Below are 19605 nucleotides of genomic sequence, written 5' to 3' on the forward strand. Positions count from 1 at the left end.
ACCAGTTCTCAATACCCGATCAATGCAAAGGATCATGGATGGTCGAACAAGTTGTCTTGTTGAAACTGTTTTCAAAGGTGCATAAAGATTTTATCTATTTATTTAATGCTAGAAACAAAACAAAGACTTCAGTTTAAACCATTTATAAATCCACATATGAAACTACTCAAAGGTACTGCGTATTGCTGTTGACAAATGTGTAGGATGGACGGTCTCAGTCGAGCACCAGACTGTTCGTGGCAGCGGCAGCACAAGCACAATTCATTCGTTTCCGAGTCGTCGGGGAGTGAAAAGAGTCGTCCAAAGTTCGGTGGCACGGCGCACAAGATCTCGTCTTAGTCTGTATTTAGTGTTGCGGCAGCGATTACGGAAATAAAACACATTTGTGTAGATAATATGAACCAGTAATTATTAAATCTTAAAACTTGGCACGACCTAAGCGACAGATATCAGGTCAACCTATTTTTTCTCGTTTAAATCTCTCAGGCATGCAGAAGTAGATACATCTTTAGTTATCTGAGAACGGAGCGAAAGAAAGCGGTGGACTTTGCCGGGCTTTATTTAATAAATACAAATTCGCGGGATCTTTAATATGTGCATATGCGCGAGAGTCAAAGCGAGTATAAAGTGTTCGAGAGTGTGCGTAGATAGCGTCAATTAAATTCAATAAATCAAAAAATAAATATGTAAGTCTGTGCTAGCGAATCCTGCTTTTCGAGTGAGTAGTTTGCCAGTGACTGTGCGGCTCTGTTCAAAACTGAGATTTATTGACTGGTCGGAGCAGTGAAATTGACTAAATTAACTTTCTAATAAATTTTGATGAAAATTTAATCACCGACTTAAACTAAAATGGATATCTGCCGACTCTGGATGATCGTGTCGCTTGCCCTGACGTTGCATCTACTGCCAAACCTGCTGATTGATGCCTTTAACTTTTCGCCGCGTGCAAACCTAGTGATAAACACTCCCCGGCATTTGAGTTTTCAGCTGAACCAAACGCGCAGCTCCTACTTCGGATACACCCTTGTGATACGACCGACCAGGTGAGTTGCATAGCACCGTGGACAAACACCCCGGCCCAGTATATTTGCACTGTTTCCACACACACATTTCGATTTCCTTCTGTTCGTGTGATGTTGTGAAAGACAACCAATGCGTTAGAACTAATAACTTTGAGCACCTTTGTCAATATTTTGAGACTGTTGGCATATGGAAACAAAAGTTGAGACTCATAGTCTCATGCTAAAGATGGGATTGACGAAATTGAGTTCTGGTGGAGACAATGGTGATATCACAATGATACAAGTGTTTTTAAAAAATTAGCCCCCCCAAATGTCCAAAAAGTTGCTGTATCCGAATTGGGATTAGATTGCATTATTATTATAGCCAGAATGAAGAAATTAATTTTCAGTAGCTACCCCCATCCCGTCCAGCAGCTAAAAGGACGTGTTGGCGGGATATACTAGCTGAGTACCGGGTATAAAAGTTGTGACGCGTACAAAGCGTCTCACAAACTTTCCTACTCGTTTATGTTTCGTTTTGCCGAGTAGTTTGTCAAACCAGCAATCGTAAATGGCTCCACGGCGGCGAATCGATTTTTGTTTCCCCACCATCAATCTCGACTGGCAGCTGCATAAACATGCCGAACAAGTAGGAAAGTCTCAGCTCGAAAACCACTCAAAAACAATTTCACTTCAGACAGCAATATCTAAAAATAATAACAAAAAATTAGCTGCGAGTTCCATCAGTTTCAATTGCCACAGATCCGAGATCTCTTCTCGGCTCCAGCCAAGTACGATCCGCACAATTGACAAATTCCAACACTTTTTTCTGTGTGTTTTGGGCGACCTACATACTTAGGTAGGTAGCTAGTTCGTATGAGACTTTATACATATGTATGTATGTATGTGTTGTATTATTATTGTATTATATGTAGACCCGTTGAGGGGACTTTTGCTCAGATATGACATCACACACCTCAGAGAACGGCCACATCAGAAAGTCTTAAGTTTAAAATTTAAACCTTGCGAGATAATTAGTCCCTCTATGGGTTCGGTTCCGATTCTCTTCGTTGTTGAAGATAACTTTAGGAGTACGCAATTAGAGAAAAATTAGAGCCAAGAATTGCATTTTCATTTGTTTTCGAATTTTAAAACTCGTTAGCAGTACGTCAAATAATGTGAGGGGAGTTGATACTTCCTGAACCGTTTCCTCTTCCACTATTTTTTTTATAACTGGTACGAGTACATGTACATACATACATACATATGTACTTGGAAACATAAAAGGGCCAGATACAATCTACTGGTTTAATTATGTGCGGAAATTGCGCGTAAAATCACGACAATTTGCAATTTCATTCCCCTCAATTGAAGTTGACCAGAATATTTCTATTGTTTCCGGGAAAGCATTAGAGTAACGAGTAATAAAAACATACGAATACTTATTACCTTTTCTACGGACTGTGGTCTCTCGAATCGAACAGGGAACTGGAAAATGAGCGTAGCCATGCAACCATTCAGGCTGAGGCATGACTCACATACATATGTACAAAAGTTGTCAATCAGAACCCGAGTAAGGGGGATACGGCGTCGGCGAACGCAACAGCTGCATTCTGTAATGCAACAGCGCCTCAGCCATGCCATCGTCCTCCCCTCCCACTCCGACTTGACACCACACACATATTTTTAGCCGCTTTTCTCTTGGTCATTAAACCCGATTCCGAAAAATCCAACAAAAGTTGTTGCAGCGGGGTAGATTTTGTTCTTAAACATTTGCTGGCCGCTGGCCGCTGCTCCTGAGCTTATGCCGTTGCTGACGGAGTGGCAGCGGGCATCGGAGCGAAAATGAGTGTGGTCTCAACATGGCTTATTGCCCGATTCAATAAACAGTCCATCGTTTACACAAAGCGAGCATCTTCGCTGCACTCACAAGGGCCAGGCATGGGAGCGGGGTAGGGTATGCGTGTGAGACAGTTTTCATGGGTATGTATGACTCACTCTTGGGGAACAACGGAACAAGAAATTCCGCTCAGCTTTAACGAATCATATGTACGAACATACAGACGTATGTACATATGTACATACATACATACACATGTTCATTTCGTTTATCCCGATTTCTTTGCTGAAACAAAAAACAAATATGGGCTTGTTGTTTTCCTTGCCCTTCTTTGTTCTCCTCATGAAGACATTTTCGAGCCGGTAGCCCGTGTCCCAAGTGCCTGTGACTTGCACCCAGTGTTGACACCCGTTTGGCGAGCATACTCATACAAAAATGTAGCACAAACCCTTAAAAACGGACTGAACTGAACCTTAAAGCACTGAGTTTTTGCAGTTTACAAAAATTGCAGATCCGATATCTGGTGTCCGACTTGAATCTGGCGTGGGGCTGTTACAATACTCTTCACCCACTTGTATAATGATTGAATTGATTTCACTATAAAAAACTCTAATATGGCGTATAAACCTTGACGAAGACAACGGTAAAGTGAGTAGCAGTAAGAGGAGAGAGACACAGATAGAAAGAGTTGTGTTGTTGGCTTGGTTCGCTCTCATCAGCGGCACAAACTGGCCCAGACCGGCTCTCTTTCTCGCGCGTTTGCGCTCGCGCTCTCATTGAGGTAGTCATCGTTGCTCGGGTGGTCGGGTCGAGTACGTGATTATTCGACTTTCATATTTCAGTCTTAGCGGACGTGTGTGTTCGTTCTCCACGCCATTCAGTGCTGGTGCCAAGGCATAGTGATAGTACGGAAAAACGTCTCAAATCGAAGTTGTCTAGTTTTAACCAGTTTATAAATATTTCGACAAGGCTTGTAAAGGCTGCCCACAACTGAGGATATGGCGCGACAAGGTCACTCGTCGATCCTGATGTTGGATGTAATTCTGCTGTTCTGCTGTCTCGCGGTCAGCGTAGGGGCCTTTAACTTATCCCCTCGTCCGAACAGGCAGATAAACGATCCGCAGTTTGCCACCGCTTTGCCCAAAGTGCGTGCGTCATACTTTGGTTATACCATGAGCCTGCGACCGAAAGGGTAAGTGGGCGGGGGAAGACTCTGAAGCTCTCAAACTCTGCGACTTTGGAGCTGCTGGGTGCGGGCAGCTGGAGCGGCGTCCGTTAGAGTAAACAGGTTGTGCATTGAGTTCGTATGATTCACGCTGGCGGCAATCGAACTCCGAAATAGTAGTAGTAGTAAAAGTGAATGAGAAGGCTGAGAGGAGAGGCTACCACAGCGACAAAGAAGCAGAGTACAGTGAAAAACATTGAGTACAAACGATGAAGTCATACTCTCAATATCAATTATCTACACATAACGTGGAGGTGACTGCACAAGCATATTTTTTAGATACCAGCCCTGCCTTGACTCGTCCCCACCGGGTGCGGTGGCAACGGGAAGAGCTGGAATAAATGCAAATATTGTCTCTGCCGCGCGTTCGTACATTTGCTGGATGTACATACTGCGTTCAATTTGTGGCATCAAAGCTCGCTATTTTCAAGCTAAAACAGTCAATGCCAATTTGTTATCAGCCAACGTTGCCAGCTTCGTTTTCTGCGCTTTAAGATAAGATTGCCTGCTGCCACAGTCAAACGCCTCTAGCGTAAAATCGGTGATAAACCAACCCAACTGTGACCTGTTGCACATCACACATACACATACACATACACACACGTACGCTGCGGCTCAAAGCGAGTCAGAAGCCGCACACCCGATGGGCAGTCTCACATGTTATCTCGTTTTTCCCTTGACAGAAATTAAGATGGAAAAATCGACTAATGAATGATACATATAAAATATTTATTGCCTTCAAAGTCTGACTAATACATACATACATAGCCATATATGGGTACTTACCTTTCTTTCACTTGTATCGTTTCAGTGTCATTGTAGGAGCCCCGCGCGCTCAGTCATCCCTGGAGTCACAGCGCCAAATCAATGAGACCGGCGCAATTTACAGATGCTCTTTGACAACCGGCGCCTGCAACCCATATGTCCTCGATCCCAATGGAAACAGAGACGCTCCGTACAGTGAGTACACCTTCGACTCGGAGCGAAAGGACTTCCAATGGCTGGGTGGCTCGATGGACGGCGGCACCAGCGACGAGGACAAGCTGCTGGTGTGCGCCCCACGGTTCTATGCTCCTAGTGCAAAGGATTACCATATGCATGGAGTGTGCTATTGGGTGCAAAACACCCTGGCCAGCAGTCCGCAGCACGTGAATCGGATCTCCCCGTTGCGGCTAAAGTCGGATCAAGTGGTGCAGGCAGATAGTGGCAACGAAATTAACTTCTACTACATTCTTGGCGAGCTGGGACTGAGTGCTCATGTTTCGGACGACAACAGCAAATTTCTGATTGGTGCCCCCGGCATATACACGTGGAAAGGATCGGTGATACTCTATGGGCGAGTCGACCCTTCAGAAAACCCAAGTGTCAGCCGGCGTGACACTAGCAGCGCTCTGCGCCGAAAGACCCGGGAGAGCGACTCTAGCGACTACACGCCCGATAACTTCGTCCCGGAAATTCCCAAGCCCCAGAACTGGGGTCAACAGGATGACTCATACTTTGGTTATGCTGTGGCATCTGGGTATTTTGACAGCAGCAACCTAACCACCCTGTTGTACGTGGCCACCGCTCCACAGGCGAACAGGCAATCCGGCGAGGCCTATATATTCGATGTGCTGGGCAAGACCATCAAGAAATACCATGTGTTCCGCGGTGAACAGTTTGGGGAGTACTTTGGCTATTCAGTGCTCGCCGAGGATCTCAACGGTGATGGACGGACAGATGTGGTGATCTCAGCCCCCCAGCACTCCCAGGAAGACTCTCACGACAACGGTGCCATCTACATTTTTATCAACAAGGGCTTTGTGAGTATGAATGAGTCCGAATGCCCGCTGTGAATGTGACTTATCCCTAAACCCATGTTGTCAATTGCAGTTCAATTTTGAGTCGAAACTGCTGCGATCACCCATTGCCAGTAAGGCACGTTTTGGGACTACGCTGAACCGCCTGGGAGACATTAATCACGATGGCTACAATGGTTAGTCGTTGTCATTTGCTTTGCACTTTGAATTTGTTACATAACTTCGTTTTCCGCTTCTGAATAGATATCGCTGTGGGTGCGCCGTTTGCAGGAAATGGATCGGTTTTCATCTACCTGGGCAGCGAGCATGGTCTGCGGAACCAGCCCAGCCAGCGGCTAGATTCTCCTTCGGCATTGCCCTCAAAGTATGGAGCTCATATGTTTGGACATGGGCTCTCTCGTGGGTCCGACATCGATGGCAATGGATTTAATGACTTTGCAATCGGAGCTCCGAACGCTGAGGCCGTCTATTTGTATCGTGCTTATCCAGTTGTCAGACTAAAAGCCACTGTGAAGTCGCAGTCGCGTGAAATCAAGCCGGAGCAGGACAAGGTGGCAATCACAGCCTGCTATGGGATAACCACCACGGCTACAGCGCCAGCAGTCCAGAAGCAGGAGATGTCCATCCGCATCGTCATCGATTCACAGTTAAAACGCGCCAAGTTCACTCAGACACAAAGCCATGAAATAAGTTTCACAGTCGACGCAGGATTGACGGAACAATGCAGAGTGTTTGAGTGCGTTGTACGCTACAGTGAGAAGGACATATTCACTCCCATCGAGCTGGAGATGCACTACGAACTAACAAAGAAAGTCCCTGATTCCGAGGGTGAGATCAGAGCGTCTACAATTGCAAATGATAAGATATATTTTTAACACAATTTTCCAACATTTAAAGATTTCTGCCAGACGTGTGTCGCTGTTGATCCCTCAGAGTCGAAAGTCTACACCGAGAAGATAATCTTCAGTACGGGTTGCGCGACTGATATATGTATTGCTGACTTACAAGTGAAAAGCAAGGAAGTGAGGTAAGCGCGATCAGTTGACATGTGGCTCGGTAGCGTTCTAAAAGAGTCTTGCTTTCTAGCCCTACCTACACTCTGGGAAGTGGCAGTACTCTCCGCTTGAACTACGAGATCACCAACAACGGAGAGACTGCCTATCTGCCACAATTCAATGTGACAAGCGTGCCCCACTTGAGCTTCGCTCAGATACCGGGAAACTGCAGGGTGAGCGATACCGGAATGGTGTGCGATCTGAACCGGGGACGGCCGCTGGCTAAGGGGGATAGGGATGGCATCACTATTAGCTTCGACGTAAGCACTCTGAGTGGAGTAGCACTCATAATAAACGCCGAGGTGTTCAGCACGGGCTATGAAAAGAATCCCATGGACAATAGGCAGACGAATGTGATCAGTCTGAGAGAGTACACCGAGATAGACGCCACTGGGTAAGAAACGTGTGCTCTGTGCAGGCACGGGAATAACTCAAATTTCTCTTGACCTTTGACAGGGGCCAAATAAACGGCCAAATTGACTTGGAACACTACAAAAACTCTGCGGAAATAATCAACAATTATGAGATTAAGAGCAATGGTCCCAGTATTATCGACGACTTGACATTGTCCTTTCATATACCCATAGCGTATAAGATTGCTGGATCGACCGCCGTCATCCCCATCATCAACATAACTACACTGAAGATGCAGGCAACTTATGATGCTCAGCTGTTGGGTATTGAGCTGTTCAATCAGAACAACACCATGCTGATCCTCGATCCAATAGAAATTTCCACCCCACGCGGGATCCAGAGCACGGAGCGAACAGTGATCAGACAGAATGGCCAGGGATACGATATCACTACGAGTGGGCATGTTCATCAGTCTTGGCAAGAGCTCGACTCTGATAGGGTAGCTACCGCTTCAATGACGCGCAAGCGACGTGATCTCAAGGCGCTGACTGCCAACCGTGAGCAGTACGCTCGCATCTCTAACGCCAAGGCGCATGACCTGCTCAGCGAGGACTTTAAGGGCAAGCTGCCGGTGAATCGCACAATTGTGTTTAACTGCAGGGATCCCGACATGACGATCTGCGTACGAGCCGAGATGCATGTATACAACTTTAGGGCGGATAAGCCTGTCAACCTGAATGTGCGTTACTCCGTGGACCTCAATGAAGTCAATGCGATTTTATTGGATCCATGGGAGTATTTTGTCATCCTGACCGATCTGGACTTGTTGAAAAAGGGAGACCTGTCCGGCAGCTCGTTCTCCATCAATCGGAAGATTGAGCCGAATGTGATATCCAAACATCTGCAGTCGCGCACTCCCATCTGGATCATCATTGTATCCATTATCGGTGGATTGCTTCTGCTCTCAGCGATAAGCTATGGCCTCTACAAGGTGCGTATCCCGATAAGAATATGATTTATGGCATTAACTAAAAGTTTATTTTCCTGTTTTAGTTCGGCTTCTTTAATCGAGCCAAAAAGGAGGAGCTGAATAGACTGGTGAAACAGAGCCCCGACGAGCCCGAGGCTGAGAACCTAAATAGCGACGGCAATAACTAACTTTTGCCGAAAACAAGTTGCAAGTTTCACTGATACCAAATGCTAATATTATAATTTAAAGACGCCTTTACAAATTGTTTATCTATACTGAGTATGTTCTACATGCATTTAAGAACGAAACGAAATCGATAAGGTCGATACACGAATGTCCTCACAATTTATATGAGAGCTGCACGCTTATGAACCACGAAAGCATTGAATGTTCTTGTTGGTTTAACTTCCTAGTGGTCTACGATAAGTGCCTTGTAAATTGTAGTTTAACGACAATTATTTTATGTAAAAAAGTGCCTCGTGTGCAACACATACTTTATTGCCATTTGTTTGTAAATATTTATTAAACATTTGTCATAATCAATTGTTTGAATAGTGTTAGTGGATCTAAGTAATTTAACAAGGCGACGTAAAAGACTTTCTTAATATGTAAACAACTGCAAAACCGAAACTAGTGTATTTTGAGCACAATAAAGCTTTTGTAGAAACTATTATAGTATTACATATATAAGAGGAAGTAACAAATAAAATATACATTTTTTACTACATGACAACAAAAGATTGCTCGTACCAGACAGAGCTCGTGGGAACGGCGCAGTTGAAATTTCTAAAATATCAGATTTTATACCGAAATTAAGATTTTATGTGTGTGTTTGTATAGATGGCACAGGTAGAAAATGAAGAGTGGAAAATGAGTGAATTCAGGGAATTGGATTTTACATTGAGGATAACAAGTCTTAAAAGATGCATATAACAATAAGACAACTTATGTGACAACAAAATAAAAGGCTTATTGTTACAAATGTACTTTACGTTTAAACATATTAATTAGAATCAGTAAAATGCAGTTATTATAATTAGTTCTAAGTCTATTACAACTAATTATAGTTTTATTACAAAGTAGCCCAACATACAAAGTTTTAGCGATCATTTAAAACTCCATTTATTTCATATTCACAGTGACATCTTAAGCAGTCGAAAAAGGCTGCTAAACATCATATATGTACATACATATGTATGTCACATACACAGAGTACACACATGTAGTTATTTCTTATGAACGATTAAAATGGATTAACTAACTAATTACACTGTACGAGAAGTCTGGCAGAAATACTTTTGAGTACGTTTTGCTGAATTAAGTATTCAAATATGTTCGTGGTATGTAAGTGTACCGACATACATACATACATATGTGCACGCTTGGTTATAATAAGTATGTTTGTTGCTGGGTAAAGTAGTGTAGTTGCTCAAGATATGTAAGTGTGGTTGCTTGAAAATTGCATATGTACGAGTAAGACTGACTAAGCCTAAGCCTTTTTAAAAGTATTGAATGTGTGTTATCCCTTATTATAGCAATCCAATATAAATTTAGTTTGTGATTTTTCGAAAGTATTCAGAAGTGTACACACGGAAATGCTTCGTTTTTAGGGTTTGACTGATGTCTACCTTTTCGTATATGTGTATTTTATGTTTGTACGTAGGTATGTATGTATGTGTATATATTATGGAACAGCAACGAACGCTTCTAAATAAATACTTGTATAAAAATACAGACAATCTGTGAACTTTGTATTGTCAAGATTATTAATTTGCATCTAATGTTCAACTGCCTCGAAAATATCAACCCTTCAACTCCTCCATGTCTCCATCAGTACTACATTTTTTTGCGGCTAGAGGTATCACCGAGTTCCGATGCTAATCTCCAGTCTAGCTGTAACAACTATTACCAATGATATTCCGATTTTCTAGCACATTGTCTCGTTATACGGCGGGTCCTTTTCAGATTCAGTGCTGCTTTTAATGTTAGATGACAGCTTTGCGATTTCATCTTGCACAAGATGCGTGCTAATCTGAGGTATGGAGATTGCCGGGTTGCTGTTTTTGGCAGAGGACGCAGTGGACAGGCCTTCGCCATCGCGGGACCCCTCTGTGCTGGAGCTGCTTTCCTTGAGGACGTTCATTCCCAGCTTGCTCGTGTGAGACTGTGGTTTCAGCGTGGAAATCAGTTTGGCCCTGGCCTGGGCAGCAGATGCTGCATCTAAGCCAGATTCTGGTGTGGCCACAGCCTCAGCCGCAGCGGTTAGAGCTTGAACTGGCTTGCCCTTGTCGAGGCTAAACTGTTTCTTCAGCAACATCGGGCGAGTTGGTACAGCTGGCGGTGCCTGCATCGTCACTGGAGCCGAGCCTTGGGCTCCGAGCTCTGGACTCTGTCGCGAACTGGAGCTCCCGTCGCGCAGCTGTTTTCCATCGGCCGCGCCAATGGAAGTCGTGCGAATGGACTGGTAACGCGCCGCGGTATTTCCGCCAGCAGCACCAACGCTCATGGAAATTCCCGTCGCTGAATGCGAGTCGCAGGCATCCAAAGAGGGCTCCGCGGTGAGTGAGGGCGTGTCCACGTTGTAAGAGCCGGTAAGCGAGGTGTTCGTCTCGTTAGAACTCTGCTTGATAAAGCGATACGGATGGGCAGAATAGTCTGTTTCGGTACTCGAGTTCTTCTGCAGACTTTCGCTGGATTTCTTGAACAGGCGTCCGCTGCTTTCGAAGGGTGGATTGAGGAAGTCGCTTGTGGCTCTCGTGGGAACCAGAGGCGACGGATATGTCTGCTGCTCCATTGAGGAGTTGCGCTGCCAGGGGCGCTCGTCTTTGAGCTGAAACCCACTTGCGACTGCCCCCATGGCGCTGCAGCTACCTGCTCCACTTGTATCACTGCTGTCTCCGCCACCTCCGCCGCCCCCCATGAGATCAATCTCAGCTGAAGGCTTCGAAGGCGACAGCTCAACGGCAGTCTCGCGCCGCAGCGGATAGCGTTGGCTGTAGTCCACGGATATGACGCTCTGTTTGGGAATATTGAGAGCATTACAAGCTTGCCAAAATGCCACAAGTGGATAAGTTATTTGTATGCGAGATACCTCAAAGGCCTCGGCGCTGACATCGATCGAGCCACGGGCCTCGAAGAGTCCCTCTAGTATTCTGTAATCGTTCTCCTCGCACTCCTTCAAATGTTTCTTCTCTTGTAAAGCCGCGGCTTCTGCGCGCGACATTTCCGTCTTGGGACGGTCCAATGAAGCTGTCAGACGAAATAGCAAATTTATAGTAGAGGTTTTGAGCGGCAGACCTGATCGACGGACAGGACAGGTGCTGCTTGAAGGCGGCTGAAGCAAGGCAATGAAACGGGGTGTGCGCAATCACCCAGTTAGTTATTCACACATTTCGCACGATTATATAGGTAGTATGGGACTCTCTGACTGGCTGGTTACGGAATTTAAAAGTGGTAGTGGCAAATCGAACTGTAACCCAGTGCGCCCCAGGCTCTGCACGAAGCTTACCTTTGTTACTCTGCAGGGAGACCGTTGGCGAGGCAATCATGTGGCAGACGCTCTCCAGCTCATCAGTGATCGACGTGTACTCGCTGTGCAGTTTCAGCAATATATTTCGTGAGGGTTTCGCATGCAATACTGATTTACCTAAAGTTCGGAGTTCGTGGTTAGGTTGAGAATGTGTAAGAGATCAATTGGGTGCGAGAGAACAATAAATTGGCTAATTTACGGGGCCAAATCGTTTTGCTGGATTGGTTGGATCTTGGGCGTGGGTTATCATCGGGTTAGTGGGCTTGAGGGCATGAGGGTTAGTAGCAATTCTGTGGCCGGCTGAGTAGGTGCATCGTTCCTCGCTTCGATACATACCCGGATATGCGCTGCCTCCAGCCGCTGGCACCTCCTTGTCACTGTCCGGCTCGGACTGAGTCAGGCTCATCTGGCGACGCGACAGCATTGTCAGCTGGTTGAGGCTGATGTGCGACCGGTTTATGTCCGCGCCGGCCAGCGAATACGTCTCCGAGTTCCGGCGGCAGAGCGAGACTGTGCGCTGGCGGAGCGCTCGATGCCTGGCAGCTAAATGCGATTAGAAGTACACTTTTAAAGAGGGTCGCTACTGCGAGGACATATCGTAACAGAACATAAGATTGCAGTACAGTACAGCAGCAACACAACCAAACGCAATAGTTAACTCAATATAAAGAAGGACGATAGGAGAGGCAATTTGGGGGGCAGTTGATCAGTGGACGGCAAGGAAATTACCCTCAAAGTTGATGTCCGGCGCCGCATCATCGGAGTTATCGCCCCCGACCAGCGTCTGGTCGTCATCGTTGGTGCCTAGCGGTGTCAAGGTGTCCTTACTCTCCGTGCTGGCTCCCGTGTCCTGGCGCACAGTGACGTAGGGAGTGCGCTTCACCGTCTCACAGGTGGAGGGACGCTGCGACAACGGCAAGTAGATATCGGAGTCGGCCTCCGACTGCATCGATGCCTTCCGCACGACCTGCTCGTTGAGGGCTTCGCGAGACTTAACCACTTCATCCGGCTCCTCCGGCAGGGGCACCACCTCAAAGTGTGTGCCTTCGTCGAGAATGTAGGCGTCCGGACGCACCTCCGTTAGCGAGCGATTAAAGCGCCGTCGATTCGTCACCTATTTCGATATATGTATGTACATACCTGAAGCGGGATTTCTAAGAATAAACAAATAGATCATGCGAACCTGCAGGGAATTTACATTCAGGCCAGCGCCTAGCGCAAGTGGTACAGCAGCGGCTCCCCCAACAGCACCACTTCCACCAACACCGCCACCGCCACCGCCTCCGTTTCCTGAGCTTCCACCGCCTCCATCGGTATCCGTAATTGAAATGGTCCGAATGCGGTGGACTTCTCCTGGAATGTTTATCGCTGAGCCGCGCATGTCATCCGTACCTACCGTGTGTGTAGACATGAAGCGATGTATGACCGCCAGGTGCGACAGTATCTGCTCGGACGACTCCTCCATTTTCCGCAAACGAAATTCAATGTTCTATTGGGTGAAAGAAAACGCCAACGCAGTGAGTCACTTGCATCAAAGTCTTGCACTTGAGCATGAGAATGCCATTGGTGCACATTTGAATATTGGAATAGAGACTCAAGCCTGTGATTAGGACTCGGTGAACTAGGGTCGGATGGGCAGAGGAGACGGAGGTGGATACGCACCTGCACGGTAGCTGTTTGGATGTTCTCTTTTTGATTGATGTCCTCGATTTTCTGGGACATGGTCTCGACTCGGTCCGTTGTGTTTTTCACCCGCTCATCGGTGGACTGATTCAATATTATTTCCTGTTCATGGAAGAACCCCTCCACGCACTCCTCTTCAAAGTCGTACAGTCGCTCCAAGTCATCCTTCTCCAGAAACAGCTTGAGACCATTGTCCCGCTGCACCTCCAATCCTGTGGGACAGGACAGGACAGGACAGTCGAAATTGAAATTCAGGAAAGCAATACAATGGACAACAGTAACAGCAGCACCGGGGAAATGCACAATGGAATATTAATTCACGAAAAGTATATGCGCATTGTACATCATAACCCAATTATACGTTGTTATTGTTGTTTTGCACGAGTAAAGTATGTTCCACAATTGATTGAACACAATGGAAGTGGGTATACGGTAAAATACAGAGAAAGAGACACAGCGACGTTGAGTGTTAGAGCAGGCACGCCGGGGAGAAAAGTTAGATATTGTACAATCGAATGAAGCATTCAGATATGATAGACTCACAGGGAACAAAGCTAAACTTGCTCATGCCGGGCTCACCTTTCGCTTTGCGCACGCAGTACTTTAGCAGGGAATAGAAATGGCAAAAGGCAATGAAAGGCGGCGGCAGGACGGGCTTTTGCTGGTACTCCATCACCACTGTGAAGCGCTGGAACATCCAGACCTGTAATCATCAAAACATTTTGGTTAGTTCCTGGTCCTGGGCTTTGCTGAGCCCTTCATTGGATCGTACCTGGTGTGACACAGAGTTGACCTCGTTGAAGATGTTGTTGAACACGGCGATGAGCAGATTTATCAACAAAATATTGGCAATCAACAGATACATGGACATCGTTATCGGTGTAACCCAATGGCCTGTAATCATATTAATAGTACTGTGTGCACGTCGAAGAGCCAGAGCCAAAGCTGGAGCCTTTGCTAGAGTAAGGACCTGAGCCAGAGGCCACGTCGCCAAACTTACCCGTCACGCAGGCCGGCTGTCGCGGATCCTCGCCGCAGGGAGGGTCAATGTCGTCGGCAAACACCTCGCCGTACAGCATGAAGTAGGGTTGGTAGGTGACCTGGACAACGATACGATGATAGATTAAAATCACCATTCAATTGGCAACTACTGCGCGGCGGCCACGTCCACACCTGCAAGCCGGCCCCGCTACGGCCACGCCAATTCAATTTTCGCCTTTGGCCCAACATTAATGCAAGCTTACACATCGAAACAGAGTTTTGGTTATTTTGTGTGTGTGCACACTGTACACCCATATACATACATATACATACATACACAGGTTTCTAACTGTGTCTTTTTGCGTTCGTGTGCAGGATGCAATTTAGTTTGATTAGTAATGTTCCTGGCGGGTTTTTTTTACATATTGGAAGCAGCATGCTGGGTGCTATTTACATTTATTTTGTGGGACACAGTGTAAAGTCGACTTCCCGCCTCATTTGCACATCGCAGCATGACGAGGAGCTGATTGGGAGCCTGATTGGCTCTTTGAGATCAAGGGAATCTCATTTCCCTTCTTGATTAATTTTAAAACGGCTGACTTTAATATTGAGTATTTTAGATTTTTCTTTGTTGGATAAGGTTGTACCGATATTTCGCATGCAAAACGAAAGTACTAGGAACACACTTGTAGTACTACTAGTACTAGTATTAAGGAGCGTACAATATAAATCAATAGTTCAATAGTGAAGAGCAGAGCTTAACGCTGAAAATCGAAGGGTACATAAATCAAAAGAAGTTCTCATGCACATGAATATTCAAAAGCGCAATGAGTACACACATTTACCCAAAAGATGCAAGGACAAAGAGTTTAGCGAACGAATCATGCAGAAGTTTACTTTTCAGAACTATAGTGTTCACTGTACCAACCAAGTTCCAGCAAATTCAGCTGAGCCGCATGCATTTCTCGCTGAAGGAACGGTAGTGAATTCGTTTCGGAAACTCATAATTACGTATGTATGTACATATGTATACTTGAATGGCTTACGGCTAAGAGTGGAAATCATAAAAAAAGGGCAGAACAGAGGGAGAGGATAGTCAAAGACAAAGACAAAGAGATAGAGAGATAGAGAGAGATCAGAGCAAAAGTATCAAAGAAGAGTCCGACGAAGAACAGAAGAGGGGAATCCAAATAAATTAAATTTTCACACCGTTCTTGATTAGGACACAACAACGACCATCTATATAGAGTTGTCCACAGACACACTTATGTATGTAAATGACGAATGGGGGACGCGGGTAGAGCATGCTACAGTCAGCGCTCTAAATAGCAAACCAATTTATTGTTAATCTCATCTTTGTTAATTCGTTAATTTGTACATTTGGTAAACTTCCGCCCGACAAATGCTCATGCTCAGCCGGATTGAAAGTTGTGCCTGTTGGCGCTGTCGCTGGTGTTGCAGCTGAGCCTGTTGGCGTTGGCGTTGGCGTTGGCGTTGCCGTTGCTGACGATAGAGATAGAGGTGGCACTGTAGACGTGGTGGTGGCAGCGGTTGGCATAGGCGACGAGGCCGTTGCATGGCCGCGATGATAGCCGGCAGCAAAGGAACTGGAGCTGAAAGTGGATCCGTATCCCCCTCCGCGGGTATTGTGTGAGCGACTACTGTGGCCGAGGGCACCCGGAAACCCGGGTGCTACAATTGAGCCGGCAATAACCTGGCCATCGGTGTTTTGGAAAAGTTTAAGGGCGAGACGAAACGAAACGAAGTGCAAATGCAAATTCAAGAAGTATGGGGGAGCGAGTGAATTGTAAATTGGAATAAGTATGAAGGATTCGATGCGCCAAAAACCAACGAAAGATGGAAAGAAAGAGAAATACAATACGAGACACAATCAATTGAAATCAGCGTTAGTTTGATCGTTTGATCGTTTGATCGTCGTGGATACAATACTATATGTAGCTACTTATTTATTATATAAGTAGTAAGCTAAAAATGTTAAAAAAGTGAGTTGAATTGCGCGACAATTCACAAAACTACCGTATAAACGTAAACGTTCTGCTTGCACCACTACTGATGAACTCGAGCCAAAAACTTGCTTCTCTTGCTATTGCTATAAGTAAATGTATGTACTCCGGGTGGTGACTCATGGCATGGCATGAACTGGCGCAAAGCTGCAATAGGAATCGTCACTGTGCACAGATCATTCGGACACACAGAGTACACAGAGTATACATATGTGGGTGGGTGTGTTATACGATGGTGGAGAAAGATCTCGCGCGCGCACTCGGCGGGACATGGGTCAGTAGTGTCCTTAAGTAGGTACACCTACATACAATACATACAAATGTATTTACAATAAATGGATCGCATATTTGAGGGGCACACTTTCAGCGACCGCACACCCTCAGATGCCGTCTGGCTTACCTCTCTGATCAGCCGCCACGTTGGCTCGCTGTTGGGATAGAGTATGGCCTGACGACTGACGCCGAAGCTCATCAGGACGACAGCCAGAAGAACGACGAAGTATATCATGTTCTTCACCATTTTACCCATCATGGTAACCAGGGGACCTGCAACGGATCTCCGCGGATTAGCATCCCATGCTGCTTGGCTGAAACTTACCCAGATATTTATTAACGCCCAGGATGTTCAGTATGCGCAGATACCAGTAGATGCTGTCCACACAGTAGATGACACGCCCGATGTCCATTGTGTTGGGCCGGAACCGGAATGCCAGGCCAATGAGAAAGAGTATAATGGCAGCTCCGTCGCACGGGTTCCACATGTTCCACGCCCACACCGAAAATTTATGCCTGCTCGCCGAGTTCGCATCAATGGATTACATCGTCGCCAAAGACAGAGCGTTTATTCAAGCGTGAGAAGCGCCCACACATTTCCCAAACATATTGAGGAGAGGAGGGAAAGTAATGAAAGTGCGAACAACTGCGCAATCCGGCCGGACTTATTTGTTCTCATTGTGCACCATGCGATGCAGGGGAGAGGTGCGCACTACTTACGTTATGGCCACTGGCTCCGAGGATATAATTTCGCGAACCTTCTCGAATCCCAGCGTGGTGATGTACGCTATCGAATACCACTCCTGCCACCGCGGCTCCGGCCCCATCTTGACCAGAACCGTGAATGAGAACATTATCAGAAAGAACATGTAGGCAATCTGCGGTACAAAAAAGGGGTGGACCAATAATTGAGAATGTCAGCCCCGTGCACAGGCTTGGCTTGGCCGGAAATGAATATCCGTTGCTTACCGAATCAGCCCAGAATTTAGTAATGGGGGCTGTGTAAAACTCGTGGAACTTTTTCTTCAGGCGCAGGGGCTGATGCTGCTTGATTTCGTTGTACTCCGACAAGTTGAAGAACTCCCGGAACTGCGCGGGATCCGAGTCAGTGAGCGAGACCTACGGAGAGATCCCATCAGAATCAGTCAGCTTGTTGGGCGTAGTGTGCGTAAAAGCGTACAATATTCGGGCTTAATCAAATCATCAATGTGCAATGAAACATTCAGAGTGAGAGAGAGAGAGAGAGAGAGCGAGTTTGGGTGTATAGCATAGTATATTGGGCAGTTGCGAGTACGAGTAAATTATGGTTTGATTGGTTTTGATTCTAATTCAATTATTTATGGTATGCTGTTTAAATGCGTTTTTATTTATCATATACAACATGCAGTAACGCAGAAACGCAGCTGTACCTATGGTTTAAGCAGGATGCAGAATAATTTAGTTGGTTCTTCTCGAAGGGTGCTTACTTACAAAGAGAGCCAAAAACACTGCACTACTTAAGCAAGTCGTGAAGGATGACTTAAATGTTGGCTACTGTCGATAAGAAATGCGCATTCCAAGAGGAACGTGGCTTAAGTGGGCAAACTTCTAAGACTAACTAGAGAAATGCCATTAAAAATAAAAATTCTGTTGGGATAGAAACTCAAACCGGGATCAACTAACTTTGGAGGAGGGTTCTTCCGCTCCAGCAGTGAGGTTGACCTGTAAATTGATACGATACCAGGACTGAAACTTATTAAAATTGAGTGTGGGGGTGAAATGATATTGTTAAATGTCCGAAGTATAAGTATCTTAGGTGCTATAGTATGAAGTCATATTTTGAAATTTTGCAATGTGATGGTGATGCAAGTACTGAATACTCTGGTTACCTACGGGATAGATGCGAACAGTGTTTTCTAGAGGACAACTAAATATCAAATAAATTAATACAAATACAAAAGAAAAAGAGATTTTGGTGGTTTCCGTTGTCTGTGGTCGGTTAAACTCAGCTACGGAATTTTGGAATTGGGTAGATTGGAATCTCATTCTATTCTCAGTTGAAGTTTTCGATGAAATTGGTAGCGTGTGAGTGTTGGTTTGCTCTTATTGCAGTTTAAGTGGTCAAATTACTCACTTTGCCATTTTCGTGTACTTTTGTATCGCGCACTGAATAAGTATCCGCCAATAGAGCCTGTAACGGTTTGGGCACATTTTTCGCATTTATCAGAAAGAATATTGAATGGTGAAATTTTAGTTGCATGTCTACTTGAGACCACTGGTCTTTGGACAAAATACTTGATTTAAGATGAAAAGTTGAAATGAGTGTGTGGTGTGTGGTGTGTAGAATCGATTAACAAGATCAAGATTTTTCATGATAATTCTCAATGTGTACATATGCTACAAAGTTAAATGATTTAAAACACAAAAACATGGCAGCCAATAATTTATTCCCACAGATAAGCATTCGCATTCCACAGATAGGCACATACTACATATGTACATACATGATTCTAAAAACCACCATTTAGAATTTACCACACTTCTCCAAGACGGATTGCACTGTGGACACAGTTTTGGCTTTGGCTCTTTAAAGAGTTTACACTAATTGGAGCCCCGATTAAAGGATTTATCCCAGAGAGCACAGAGCAGAGAGGGGACAGTGATGGAAATTAGATGATAATGCAGATTGGGTGTTTGTGCAGTGCCCGCGTAACTGAAAGAAAATATTTGCACAAGTGCAGGTTGTGTGCACAAGGATGCCAGAAGGCAGCTTGTCACATGAGGCATTCCGGCATACATACTACACATGTGGCTCTGCTGGAATCAGTGCGCTTCGATGACTGGAAAGGTGGGGGTTAGTGGCCAGTTTATTACTTAATTGAAACCATTGGC

At 45.5% G+C, this 19605-nt stretch overlaps 2 protein-coding genes across 23 annotated transcripts in view; one reads left to right on the top strand and one right to left on the bottom strand.

Moving 5' to 3' along the window:
- Positions 1 to 293: 293 nt before the first annotated feature.
- On the top strand, positions 294 to 8624 carry LOC117890209 (integrin alpha-PS3). 2 transcript variants are annotated; one of them, XM_034794941.1, is made up of 8 exons: positions 294 to 1043; positions 4878 to 5868; positions 5939 to 6041; positions 6109 to 6693; positions 6763 to 6892; positions 6952 to 7314; positions 7377 to 8265; positions 8328 to 8624. In XM_034794941.1, exons 1-8 carry the CDS (start codon positions 850 to 852, stop codon positions 8430 to 8432), a joined length of 3360 nt encoding a protein of 1119 aa, XP_034650832.1. In that variant the 5' UTR covers positions 294 to 849; the 3' UTR covers positions 8433 to 8624. The 2 variants fall into 2 exon arrangements, with proteins under 2 accessions (XP_034650832.1, XP_034650831.1); XM_034794940.1 differs by lacking the exon at positions 294 to 1043 and adding an exon at positions 3677 to 4033.
- Positions 8625 to 8752: 128 nt separating this feature from the next.
- Positions 8753 to 19605, bottom strand: part of LOC117890204 (transient receptor potential cation channel trpm) — a 41113-nt gene continuing 30260 nt past the window's right edge. For 8 of the 21 annotated variants that reach the window (XM_034794924.1, XM_034794923.1, XM_034794926.1 and 5 more), the window contains 16 exons: positions 18848 to 18904; positions 18397 to 18435; positions 17704 to 17853; positions 17455 to 17612; positions 17060 to 17250; positions 16862 to 17007; positions 14457 to 14556; positions 14229 to 14350; positions 14036 to 14159; positions 13436 to 13668; positions 12957 to 13262; positions 12503 to 12887; positions 12110 to 12316; positions 11753 to 11890; positions 11336 to 11493; positions 8753 to 11260 (listed from right to left, as the gene is read on the bottom strand). In XM_034794924.1, coding sequence (XP_034650815.1) covers positions 10172 to 11260; positions 11336 to 11493; positions 11753 to 11890; positions 12110 to 12316; positions 12503 to 12887; positions 12957 to 13262; positions 13436 to 13668; positions 14036 to 14159; positions 14229 to 14350; positions 14457 to 14556; positions 16862 to 17007; positions 17060 to 17250; positions 17455 to 17612; positions 17704 to 17853; positions 18397 to 18435; positions 18848 to 18904 — 3603 coding nt within the window. In that variant the 3' untranslated portion in view covers positions 8753 to 10171. Of the gene's footprint in view, positions 11261 to 11335; positions 11494 to 11752; positions 11891 to 12109; positions 12317 to 12502; positions 12888 to 12956; positions 13263 to 13435; positions 13669 to 13999; positions 14160 to 14228; positions 14351 to 14456; positions 14557 to 16861; positions 17008 to 17059; positions 17251 to 17454; positions 17613 to 17703; positions 17854 to 18396; positions 18436 to 18847; positions 18905 to 19605 lie in introns of those variants that run through there. The other 13 variants (XM_034794930.1, XM_034794931.1, XM_034794929.1 and 10 more) reach the window with 6 other exon arrangements.

The sequence above is a fragment of the Drosophila subobscura genome, chromosome E, assembly GCF_008121235.1.
Source record: "Drosophila subobscura isolate 14011-0131.10 chromosome E, UCBerk_Dsub_1.0, whole genome shotgun sequence".
NCBI lineage: Eukaryota > Metazoa > Arthropoda > Insecta > Diptera > Drosophilidae > Drosophila > Drosophila subobscura.